This window comes from Vipera berus (assembly GCF_964194415.1).
Source record: "Vipera berus genome assembly, chromosome: 5".
In the NCBI taxonomy this organism is placed as follows: domain Eukaryota; kingdom Metazoa; phylum Chordata; class Lepidosauria; order Squamata; family Viperidae; genus Vipera; species Vipera berus.
Window position 1 is genome coordinate 59983839 of NC_138207.1, and position 13605 is coordinate 59997443.

The window sequence follows — 13605 nt, forward strand, 5'->3', positions numbered from 1 at the left end:
ATAAACTTGTTGCAGACAATTTGTGTTTATTAGCTTGGATTAGTAAAATAGCTAGCAAATTCACTGCTTTTCTCTCAGGTAAAGAATTAACAACACAGTTCTTGTAATTAACTTTAAAATCGGTTCAATGGGATTTATTCTAATTCGTGCATATGATCTCAGCCCGAGTTTGCCTGCCTGGATTCTCCCAACACAGAGACAACAGCAATCTTAATTGTACAAGTGTTGCAAATCATGTATTCCTTTCTTTTCCCCTTGAATAACGGAAAGCAAAGTTTATCCATTGACTGCACAAGCTCAACCCACGAACAGAAATCGGAGAAACACGAGCTGAAGCCTTGGGCTAGCTGCTCTTTTGCTGAGCATGCGCAAAAGAATCGATTCAAGCGCCCCCACCTACCTCTCGCTGGTTTCGTTTCGTTTCGTTTCGTTTTGGTAAGCGTCGGCGGAACCAAAGTTCTGGAGCCTGCAGGACAAGTCGGACCAATTAGGGAGAAGGATTAGTGGCGCTCCAACCGAGGAGAGTGTTTCCTGGGTTTCACTCGTCGGCCGTTTTAGTTCGCTCGTCCTTTTGTTTTCTTCTCGGCCATGCAACCTTACATGGTAAACATCAAACTGTCGGCTCGGACCCTCACTGGGGCACTTAACCCCCAGAATAGAGGGGCGGCAGACTGGTAAGTAGAAAAAAATAGGGGACGTCGGGGGGGGGGACAGTAATTTTAGATATGCATGTGAACGGGCTGTGAGCCGCTCTGGGTAGAAGATCATGCTTTGGAGAGTTAAAAGGCAGATTGTGAGTTATCATTATCATCGTAGAAGTTCTATAAAGCTTAGTGGGATCTACTTGCAAGGATCTGCCTGCGTTTAGAAATTATTGTACCTGTAATATAGTGGAGGCATGAGGTGTTGAAAAAAAATGGGACCAAGAGGTTGAGTATTATGGTTACTGTGTGAGGGCGACTTTTTTATGCTAAAAGGAAGGAAGCCACCTGAATGATTTCATAATTTAATTAAATTTATATACCGCCCTTTCCCGAAGGACTGAGGGCGGTTTACAGGGTATGTAAAATCAAACAGTACAAAATACAAAAGTTAAAAAACAATTAAAACAGATTAAATTATCCCTTAACTAAAAACCTCAGTTAAAAATTCTCAGCCTGGGCTGGAGAGCTCAAAGAGCCAGGTCTTCAGGTCCCGGCGGAATGAACGAAGGTCAGGGGTCAGGGGCGGTCCTAAGCTCCACGGGCAGCTGGTTCCAGAGGGCAGGCGCACCCACAGAGAAGGCCCTCCCCCTGGGTGTTATCTGCCGGCAATCTTTTACCGGCGGCACCCTGAGAAGACCCTGCGCTCACCCTGTGTGAGCGCACTGGACGAAGGGAGTTTGATACTGGCAGGAGGTGTTCCCTCAAATATCCCGGACCCAAGCCATTTAGGGCTTTATAGGTCATCACCAGCACCTTGAATCTCACCCGAAGGGCAACCGGAAGCCAATGCAGCTCACGGAGTAGAGGTGTTACATGGGAGTATCGTGAGGCCCCCATCACAACTCGCGCGGCCTATTTGAAGGTTTCATGTGAGACGTGCTTAAACAGCACAGCACAATGTTCTGCGCTACGATATGGGAAGACTGGGAAACACCATAGACGTGTACATTAGTCCTGTAGAAGCTTTCCATATTTAGGAAAAAAAGAAAAAGCATCGTATGTCTTAAGTTGGAGTGAAAACAAGAGAAGTGTGGAATGGCAGCTGAGAGATCAAAATCTAAGGGAGGATAATATTGCCTCTCACCAAAGTTTTGTTATTTTCAGTATTATGTGTAATTATTTTCTGGTAGAATTTTTTGGGGGCGGAAACTGTGAAGATTTCATTTTATTTTGGCATCATATGTATATCACTGTCTAATAATGAAGGCCATGAGGTGGGCTTGAAATTCTTGGTGAAAACTAGTGTAATGAAAATGATAATGGTAATGAGGATGATGCATGGCATTTGATAATGATAATGCACGATATTTGCTTATTTATTTCCAATATTGTATATTATCCCAAATCCAAACTTTGAGTACTGCATATTAACAAAGGATAAGAACAAAAGAAAAAAACTAAACATCTCAATTCAAAACAATTACATTGTTATCATATAGGTCCATTCTTAATATTGATGAACAGCTTTATTACATATGCACATATGTATATTTTATAGTCATTGTTTTAGTTTGTTTCATGTATAAGCCTGCATTTGCTCCAGAAGATACCTTAAAAATAAACATGACTTTATAAGAACAACTGTAGCTTTAAGTTTGTAAGTCCTGAAATTAAAAGTGAAATAGGGAAGGAAATTTTTGGATAGGATATGGCAAGAACTGATTTGGGATCTCTAAAATAGTTGGGATTATGTTTGATGAGACCAGTTATGAAATTTGGCAAAAATGATAACCCTTGGTTAAAAGTACATAGTAAGGTGGCGGAAAAGGAAGATTCTGTTCAATTACCATGAAGTAAGTGGCATAAGAAGAATGTTGATAAGTAAGAACTATGGCTAATATCCTTTTCCAGTTATTTTATCAAGATATTTTCTGAGACTGGAAAAAATGTAAATTGAAACACATTAAGAGTTATCCAAGAACTAAATACAACACTGTACAATATTCTTCATTGGATACACAAGAAATTTATTTCTGGTGCATAATAACAAGTACATTTTTTCTTTGTCTTTTCTATCATTTTAGCAACATGAAAATTCAGCAAAATGATTTTTTTGTATATTTAATATTACAATTACTATTTATGTAGGGGCTGGCAAGGACTCATTGCATATGGATGCCATTCCCTCATTCTGGTGATTGACTCCAAAACAGCTCAGACTTTACAGGTTTTGGAAAAGCACAAGACTACTGTAGTCAAGGTACATTGAAAAGAATCATTAGAATGCTTGTTGTTATACCAGCAAGATTCTTCATAAAAATGATGTATGATGTTTTAACCACACTTGCCTTGCACTCTTTAACAAGTGACTTTTAATAAATTGTATTTTGCAGTCTGACTTCTTTAGAGGAGTATTCTTGATTCTAGTCAGCTATTCCATTCAGACAAGATACTTTATTTCCTCTCTTTAGATTTCTGTTTTCCAACAGATAAACATGTAGTTTTACAATATACCTAATCCTTTGTGGACTATTTGACAAAGAGAAAAATTATATAAATTATATAAATTTCAGTTTCAGCAGGCATCGATCTTCTGACTTGAGGGTCTGATATAGATCAGATTTGTGGCTAGCTGATATTTTAAGAAAGCAATATTTTTTATATTAAATTTGTTTTATTTTTCAGTATATTATATTTTCTGTATTATAAATTTATAAATGCCATAAATCAGTCTGTTTCAATTTCTAAAGAACTTCACTATCTGAGATCCCAAAACTATTTAATGCTTTTAAGTGTTTTAAATGACTACTAACTTCACTTACCTATCTTAAGGTTAAATGGGCTAAGGAAAACTACCATCACAATATTGGATCACCTTATGTTTTACGTCTGGCTACTGCTGATGCCAGTGGAAAGATAATTGTTTGGGATGTAGCTACAGGAACTGCTCGCTGTGAAATCCAAGAGCATACAAAACCAATTCAAGGTAAGAAAATTTCCATACTGCATCATAATCCAGTAATAAATAATTGTACTAGTTAGAAAAATATAACATAATATATAATATATATAATATAATACTAGTTGATTTTTAAACACTCATTTTCATCAAAATGTTACATATGCAAGTTCTTTCTAGTGTAGGAGATATACTTGGTATGAGACCTCTATTTTTAATGTTTAATTTTTGTTCTAGAATCTTTTAAAAAAAATTTAAGACCACTCACTTATCATACTTTTTGTGCTTTATTTCATATTGTAAAAGGTTTTTAAAACTTTATATAAAATATAGTGGGAAGATAATTATCCTCAATTTGCAATCTTGAACACTCTTATCTGGAAGTAATACCTGCTGAAATAAACAGGATTAACTTCTGAAATTATACTTGTATAATTTATAATTTTGAAATTATTAAACCTACTGAAAATGTATGTAGACAAAATGCTATTTTCTAAAAAGAAATTGTTATGCTTGCATAATAAGTAGATTAGGATCAAGGTTATGAGTGAATTTTAAACCTATTACCTCTACACTTAATCTTCCTCTTCTTCTAATATCAGTCTTAGCTGTGTTCTCATAACCTGTTATGGTCTTAAATAATTCAAATTCTGGACAATATAACATGGGTAAGCTATCTAGGATTTATTGCCTTTGTAATATATTTTAGTAAATAAGTTAAATGACCCAGTGTTCTCCACTTTAAGGAAAGAGACATAAAATTGTGAGATTATAATGAGCTTTAGTCTTATTTATATGGCAAGTAATGTCACATTGTTTTGGGCAAGCTAAACATGTTACTGTTTCCATAAGGCTGCTTAGTTTTGAGATAACAGTGAATTACCTGAATACTAAGGTGAATATTTGATTTTATAAGTAGTGTGTGGAGATTGACATCAATAACCAACCCTTGTGTGTCTTACATTCTGATATTCATTTCTTAGTCTGGTATACCTTATAGGGTTGCTTAGATAATTTCAGTCTTGAAAGAATGGGAACTGGATCTGATGAGAGTCATTTGTAAATTGTACAAAAAAAAGAGTTACAGTTTAGTGATTAAACTGCTGGACTAGGAATACTGAGATACATCTTTTAATCTACCATCAGACCCAGAAGCTCATTAGTTAATTCCCCCCAGTCAAATGTACCTTATATGGCTATAATTTGTGGTGGAAAATTGAGAGATGAAATACTATAGATGCCATTGACTGATGAATAAAGGGTGGAATATAAATTAAAGTGCATGCATGCATGCTTACAATTATGGTAATCTCTTCATTTAATGATGATTTCATATGCTTGCTTGCCTCTTGATTGGGCTATTCTAAAAATACATGATGTATGAAGGAAGATTCAAGTAATCTGAAATGTAATTGATACATTTAAAACATTACTTCATTTTTTATTATATTTGTTATTCCCAAATGTAGATTCAGCCACTTCATTATTGAATTAGTAAGATTAATTATTGAAAACAGTGATTAGATGGAACTCTAGGTTAGCAACAGAACATATGGAAAATAGCTGCATTTTTGTATCTAACACTTCTCATAAAGATACCAAAGCATCATTGTCTAGCATCCAAGAGAAGTTATGGAATGTGTTCTAAGCTAAATCTTTCTTCTACACTCAGGAATAGAATGAAGATATTTATTTTCAGCCAGATCTTTTGAAGTGAGTTGCTAGTAATAATCATGACTTTAGATGTTTTTAATCAACTGATTAACAACTACTCAGCTTAAATGTCTTTAGGTAAAAGATGATATATTGGAATTCTCTTGTAAAGCAGAGGTGATGATGATGATGATGATAACTTTATTGTCACTTTGAATGTACACCAATAGGCATACATCAAAATGAAATTTCGTTGCATACAGCTCTCAAAGGGTCACCACCTCCAATATATACTTCTTGTTCGTGGCCCGCTCAAATTTCACATTGTCCATTTTAGTCTCTAGGGAGTGAACGATGGCACACAGGACAGATGGAAATGGGGCTCCATGTGGATTAGCCCTCAAATTTGCTTGTATTCTGACAACCTCGCCTTCTTTCCTTTTTCTGATCCTGACTCTTCCACCTTTTCCTTAAAGAGGCCTTGCTTCTTTTCGCCCCTGGAGCACGCTGCCGCCACCACCAACTCCTCCAAAAGCCTCTCTTCCTCTGGGCCTGCCGACAGCCTCATCCAGTTCCTTTGCTCCATAAGCTCCAGGTCCTCTCCTCCTCTGCCTCCTCTGGAAACAGCCCATGCCAGCAAAGATTGTCGGTCGTATGTCGTATGTTACCTTAGTTCCACCATGTTGCTCAAACACATTAAAATCTTCCTGATCATGTGGCCTATAGCCCTTACTATCCCTCCCAAAACTATTTGCCTTCAAGAGCCAATGCAGCCGCAGCCATTCCAGTTGATAGCAACTTAAATAAACTTAAATAAAAATAAAGAATTGGATTGTACCTTTTTTCTTTAAAGGTACATTTTTCACGTTAATGCCCTCTAATATTTGTCAGCTCTCTTGTGACAGTTTTTTCTTACTGCAAACTGTGCTTCTCCTGCTGCTTTCAGTGCTATCCCCATTCCTCATTAGTTTCACAGTTATAAATGTGTTTTATTCCTGAAGTAAAATTCACAGCATCCGGGTGAAATGAAATTTTCAAGATGAGCTTCATGAATAATTGATAATTTGCTTGTTAAGAAACTTTTAATGGCCTAGAATGACCCAGGAATTTTTTCCTTTAATGACATTGCATAAGATGCTGTAATTGCATTTTGAAATTGATCTTGATTTTTCCCTATGATAAAACGGAAATGAGATGGTTACAATTCATAACTTAAATATAACATACTGAGATATTGGATGTCAGGTTTTTAAACTAGGGTTCATTATACTGTTGCTCTCTCTCTCTCTATTCCCCCTCACATGCACACACGCACACACGCACACACACACTGCATTTAATGACATATAAAGGTGTTTTCTTCCAATTATCTATAGTTTGAGGAAGACAGATTTTTCAGGCAGGAGTTGATAAACAAGTTGAAGACTACACCTGGCAGAGAATGAAAAATGAATTCCTGAAACCAGAGGCAGAACTATCCTAATGAAAATGACACAGAGAAACAAAATGGAAATGTATAGGAAATGGAATCTTAATAACTAAGGACGAATACTAAGTGGTAGTTCTAACTGTAGACTAGAGTGAGAAGGCTAAAGTTTGAAATGGATGATTGTAGCTTTTTCGGCTGGTAATCTAGCATTTTGAAATCCTTCTCACTAAGTACCACCAAGTCTAATCATTCCTGTACCTACAGTATGTATTTGATTTGTCCTATTCATGAGGAAGACCTTGCTATGATCACATTTGACCATTCAAACTTACGGTACTTGATTTGGTCCAATGTTTGGCTTCGGTTCATAATGTAATTTTTGTCTTCTGAAATATTAGCCAGACTCCCTATTTGGCTATCATCTGCAAAATTGATAGGTGCTCCTTCTACTCCATTCCCTTTGTCATTAATAAAGATATTGGATAATAGTTACCCAAAGACAGAACTGCCAAGGGACCTCACTTCATATGTCTCCAAGATGACACAGAACCTTTTACATTGCTGCCTGGAATATTTGGAATTATCTTTGTGCAATATGTATCATCAAGGCGTATTAGCAAAATATTGTAGAGCTCTGCAAATTTGGGGGTTTGCGTATAAACGATGCTGGCAACATTGCAAAGATGGTTTGGCGGACTTGTCATTACAAGGCTTATTCAAAGAATAAAAATAATGTTTATCGTGTATTGTAATCAGTGATGTTAAAGAATTCATTATATTTTTTATTTAAGTGAAACTTTGCTTTATTAATAGAAATGGTGAACTATAGATTCCCTAGTTTGCTCTAGTGATTAAGGCATAAGGCTAAAAAACAGATCACTGAATTCTAGCCCCGCCTTAAGTATGAAAGCCAGGTTGGTGTCTTTGGGCCAGTCATTCTCTTAGCCCTATTTACCTCACAGGGTTGTTGCTGTGGGGAAACCAGGAGAAATAAAGATTATCAGGTACGTTGGCTGCCTTGAGATATTTATAAAAATATTAAAGATAGTATTAGCATTAGCATTAGATCCTCCCATGCTAGGTAATATGAGCCGTAGTGGCGTAGTGGTTAGAATGCAGTACTGCAGGCAACTTCTGCTGCCTGCCGGCTGCCTGCAGTGTGGTAGTTTGACTAACCAGCTCAAGGTTGATTCAGCCTTATATCCTTCCGAGGTTGGTAAAATGAGGACCCAGATTGTTGGGGGCAATATGCTGACTCTGTATACTGCTTAGAGAGTGCTATAAAGCAGACATGTCAAACACAAGGCCCGGGGGCCGCATCCGGCCCATGAAGTGGTTTCATGTGGCCTGCGAAGCCATCCTGGAAACAGTGAGGGAACGGCCCCCACTGCCTTGGCCCTGGCCCAGAGACCCTCCTTCTGCCAGAGACCCTCAGATCTGTCCCACTCCTGCCCAGGCCCCCATAGGCACCCTTGATGCGAACGATGTAGAGCTGGCCACGCCCACCCAGCAGGCCATACGCACTCTAGCCACGCCCAGCCAGCAGCCCACGCCCACCCGGCCCCCTGAGGGCAACCGCAATGCTGATGCGGCCCTCAATGAAATTGAGTTTGACACCCCTGCTGTAAAGCATGGGAAATGGTATATAAGTCTTAAGTGCTGTTGCTATGGCTATATCAGGCAGCCAGGATCTCTAGCATTTTCGCTCTTTGGTGAGTACTTCAGTGTCTTCCCATGTGATGTTTAGAGTCCTTAAGTCTTCTATGACTGTATTTCGCCATGTAGTTTGAGGGCGTTGTCTAGGCTGTGGGAGAGAGAAATAAAATTTATTGATACGATTTACTTTAAAATCTGAGAAAGTTTTTTTTTTAATTTAAGGACTGATAAATCTGCCTTTTTGATAGACATGCAGTGGTTATGGAATCAGGATGCATCTCGAGACTTGCTCCTTGCCGTTCATCCTCCCAATTATATTGTGTTATGGAACGCTGATACTGGCACCAAATTGTGGAAGAAAAGTTATGCGGAAAACATTCTTTCCTTTTCGTTTGATCCTTTTGATCCTTCAAATTTAACATGTAAGTTTGATGCCAGAGAACTAGTGGTCTTCTAGTCCATATGTATGACTATTGCTATTTATCAGATATTTGTTACTGTATATAACTGCCAGTTGCATAGAAATACATATATATATAAAAAGACAAAAGGAAACGCAGAAGAATCATTATTTAGTATGTTTACTCCACATAAATCCATTGGTACTCAGTTTCAAGTATATAGTGTTCTTACAGATAAGTGTACTGCCAGTTAAGCAGTTAAGAACACCTGAAGGTTTTGAGAAGATAATGCTTTGTTTACACTGCTTCATTTTGAAGTAACAAAGACAATGTACTGAAGTACAGTACTCATATACATAAAAACCATATAAATTTAACTATTGAGACTGTTTGGCCTATAATCAATGAAAACAAAATAGTCTTCTGGTTTTTTTTGCCAAGAACATTCCTTTGACTTGTCTGCCATCTACTTCAGTATTGCATGAAATCATTTGCATTTGAACTCTATTAGTATAGTAACCATGAAAGTACTGTATATGATTTAACTACTTTGTGTATTTACTACTATTATCTTTTTTCATGCAGTGCTTACAAGTGAAGGAATAGTGTTTATTTCAGACTTCTCTCCTTCTAAAGCCCCTATCAGTTCAGGAAAAAAAGTCTACATTTCCAGCCCTCATTCTAGTCCTGTTCATAATAAGTTGGTATCTGCCACAGGAGCTAAAAAGGCTCTGGACAAAGTAAAAATTCTCATCACTAATGAAAAACCAAGGTATGTTTTAACTATAATTTCTCCTAATGTTCTCAAGAATTATTCTTTTCAAACTGCCTTACTTAATAATCATGCCTTTAACAACCATAAACTTGATCATTGCATTTTCCCCCTGGCAAACATTGAAATATATCTTTTATTTCTTTCTCATTCCATATGTTTTCTTCAAATACTTAATCAAATGTATCAGTTTATATTGTAATGTGATCTTAACAAGCAAACATTAATTCTGAAGTAGAATTAAATAGTTACAACGTTGCTTCATTTTTCAGTAGCTTTGATGGCAATTTCAACTTTTTATGTCTATTTAAATTCTAGTGATTATAATTACAGAATTGTCAAAAATGAAACTGGGGCTGTCAGTGCATTCTTTGTAGCTTAATAAGTGGTACAGATGATTTTTTGTGGTATTTTAAAATTTAAACTCTAAGCTTTCAGTATTTCTCTTAGTCTGTATACTCCAGTTGAATTACCAAATCCATTTTGGATAGGTTAAAGTGGGGAAAAATTATGTATTGCTGGAAAGCATTGGGAAATAAGGAAGTTGTCCCCTTTCAACTACTAAGGCACTAATGCAAGGCAATCAGTCAAAATAGCGGTTACTTGGATAAAATCTACAATCCTATATTAGCCCATATTTACTGTCACATTAATTGATAAGTGAGATGTATACTTTACCTGGACTTTATAAAATGAATATCACTAGCCAGAAGTCAATACATCAAACAATAGATTCATTTTGGCCTAGTCAGAACTCATGAACAAAGTGAAATATAAAATTCCTTTCATCAGTTCAGAAATGAATTGCCGTATATGTTAATAAAATCTTCACTACTTGAACTATCAATTAGCAAAAGAGCAGGAATGAAAAACAGTCATTGTAGTGTCTGCTATGCAATGTTATATACATATGCTATCATATATTTGCTATTTTATTTATTAAATTTTTATGCCACTGATCTCTCCTGCAAAATGATTCCTGAGCAGCTTACAAATTATCCAAACAGGTGAAAAATAATTAAAATAAATCAATGTTGAAATATTATTAGAAACTGCTTAAACCAGGCTTACGAGCCAAGAGACGGATAGGGATGAGATCTTCTACCCTGTCAGCCACCCCAAGTGATGAGCACCATCTTCGGAGTCCCAGGCTAACAAGCAAAGCCAGCTTTTGAAACCCAAAAGTGAGGGGGCAGTTCTCAGCTCCAGTGGAAGAATGTTCCACAGGGATGGAGCCACAGCAGAAAAGGCTCTTCTCCTTGATTCTACCTGCTTCAGTGCCTTAGTTGACAGGATCCATAGCAGACCTCTTCTGCTGGCACGAGAGGGGCGGGGCTTGTTTCACTGGGGAGAGATGGTCTCAGGTAGCCAGGACCTGAAATGCAGATGTAATTTGTTTGTGGATTTAATTTTAATTATTTGATTATTAATTGCTTAATAGCCCACTTTCAATTAAAAGCATGTAATAAGTGTATTTGTGGTCTGTTTAGTGCTGAATCAGTAACATTGAATGACTGCCTTCAGCTATCCTACCTACCGTCCAAGCGAAATTACATGTTATTACTGTACCCAAGAGAAATCTTGGTTCTGGATCTTGAAGTCAATCAGACAGTAGGTGTAATAGCAATTGAAAGAACAGGAGTGCCTTTTCTGCAGGTAACAAATACAACTTACTGTTTAGCATACTTTAGAAAAAAAAGTTATACATTTCACTCTCTTCTTTCTTTAACACACAACAATTCTAAATAAAAAGAAATCTGACTTCATTATCTGGTTTTGGTTTGATATATTAAGTACAATCTAACTTTTTTTCAGAAAGCTGCTTCCAAAAACATACCATGTTGTTTGCTTTGTATTTTCTATGGAAAGTACATGCCTTTGAGTCAGTATTGATTCCTGGCAGCTGCCTGTAGTTTTCCTGGTAAAATTTTCAGAAGTGGTTTGCCATTGCTTTTTTCTTAGGAATGAGAGACAGTGGCTGGCCCAAGGTCCAAGGTTACACTGCTGGCTTAGTGCCTAAAGCATGACTATATACAGTATGTTTTCTGCTTTGGTTGTATTGTTTCCTATAATGAGAAAAAAGTTGGATATATTTTCATAGAAGTGAACTGAGTGAGTCTACCAGTACTGTATAATATAGAATTTTATCACACTAAATATTCTTACTGTTTAAATGAATACATAATTTAATGTTAATGTGCGTTATTGTTAGCATTTTAAGTTGCAACTGATTGTTTAAGAACTGTTCAAAGTTATGACAGCCTCAGAAAGAATGCGTTACTACTTCTGCCCTTCGTAAAATCCCAAACCCTCTCTGTGGTCACATGATTGCAATCTTGGATGCTTAGTGATCTCTTCACACTTAATATCAATTGCAGAGCTGTCTGCAATGATGTCATTACCATTTGCAGTCTTCTCCTCTTGGCTTCCCCAGAAAGTCAGTTTTGCAAGCTACTGCTGCTTGCTGCAGAGCTGATCTAGGCAGGCAGCTCACTGAGTGTGAAAGGGCTGCCTGCCTAGATAGAATTTCAGCTGGGTGGGAATTTCAGTTTCACATGGAGTTGAGGTTCTCCTACCCCTGCAGGCAGCCCTTGGAGATCTGGGATGTGAGCTCCATTTCTGCATCCCTTCTCCACAGATGAAGCAGAATTCCTCAGAAGGGCTGCAGAACGGATCTCAGATCCTGAAGATTTGACTTCCATTACTGCAGAACGCCAAAGGAGCCCCCTCTTACATATAGGGGGGAAAGCAACTCCCCCAAGGAGCTGCAGAAATGGAGGTCAGATCCCAAAGATCTGAACTTCATTTCTGCAACCTTTGAAGGTGTTGTCTGTGCACAGAAGGGAGGCAAATTCCAGTGGGCTACAGGAACAGAGCTGGAAACTTCAAGACTGGAGATCCATCTCTCTACCCTATTGGAGGAGTTCATCTCCTTTCCGGGAGTGGAAAAAAAGAACTTGGATCCTGAAAAATCCAGCTCCGTTCCTGCAACCCGCTGGAGCAGTTCCCTTCTCCAAACCAAAGGGAATTCAGCAGGCATCCCCCTTCACTGTGTCCGCTTAATGACCCAGGAGATCTCTTAACAAATGTAATCAGGAGGAATGGGATTGTAGTTGTTGGAACAAAGCAGTCACATAGGTGTCTTGTTTAATGACCACTTCGCTCAGTGTCTGAGATTCCAGTCCCAATTGCAGTTGTAAGTCAAGGACTACCTGTAATATATCATTCACATTAAAAGGATTTTCCCCCTTTGCCATCTCCTGACCCATGTATATTGTGTTCCTGCCATTAAGGGAAATATGCTAACCTGATAAAATGGTATTGCTTGATACCTTTTCATTTTAGCATTGATGGTAAACAATATAAAATTCAAATACAGTGTGCTATTTTAAAATATTTATAACTCACTGTTCATTCTTTATTTTTTATTTACAAATAACATGAAAAGTATTGTTCAAGAAATATATAAGAACAATTGGAACTATTGGAAAAGTAGGCTGGGCATTCTTTAAGCTGCAAAGTTAAGACTTTAAAATGAAACTGGTGAGGTTTAGGATAGCTAAATTCTGTTTTAAGATTCAATATAGAAACACTTCATACAGCTGTGACAATTCCTACTCATTAATGCCCATGAAATTTATATTAAAAGTGTTATTCTTAGTCACTTTTTTATATCTTTGTCTAGGTAATTCCTTGTTGTCAGCGTGATGGATTGTTCTGCCTGCATGAAAATGGCTGTATAACTCTGAGAGTTCGCAGATCTACCAGTAATTCAAGTGTTGTCCCAAATGAAGAGTCAGCAGGTAAATCACCACTCATATGCCTGTCACCATAAATTCATATAAATTTATGTTTTAACTGACCGTTTCATTGTTATTCAGATTACATGATTGTTTAGATTGCAGCTAGAATTAAAAATAAGTACAATTTTAGCGTGATGATATTTCATTATTTAATGCAGATAACATGCTGATAATCCAGTACAATAAAGCTTTGTGTGTGAGTACAGATATAGAAATAGATGGACAGTAATCAAAGGGCACAGTCTATATATGCTGTGATAATGTACATACCGGTAGTATGTTCCTATA

General features: G+C 37.1%; 1 protein-coding gene across 2 annotated transcripts in view; it reads left to right on the plus strand.

Annotated features, from left to right (window-relative positions):
• Nucleotides 1–544: 544 nt before the first annotated feature.
• WDR11 (WD repeat domain 11) overlaps nt 545–13605 on the plus strand; it is a 59832-nt gene continuing 46771 nt past the window's right edge. For both annotated transcript variants that reach the window (XM_081329388.1, XM_081329389.1), the window contains exons 1-7: nt 545–674; nt 2793–2904; nt 3477–3630; nt 8590–8763; nt 9328–9514; nt 11005–11170; nt 13200–13317. In XM_081329388.1, coding sequence (XP_081185514.1) covers nt 589–674; nt 2793–2904; nt 3477–3630; nt 8590–8763; nt 9328–9514; nt 11005–11170; nt 13200–13317 — 997 coding nt within the window. In that variant the 5' untranslated portion in view covers nt 545–588. The remainder of the gene's footprint in view (nt 675–2792; nt 2905–3476; nt 3631–8589; nt 8764–9327; nt 9515–11004; nt 11171–13199; nt 13318–13605) is intronic.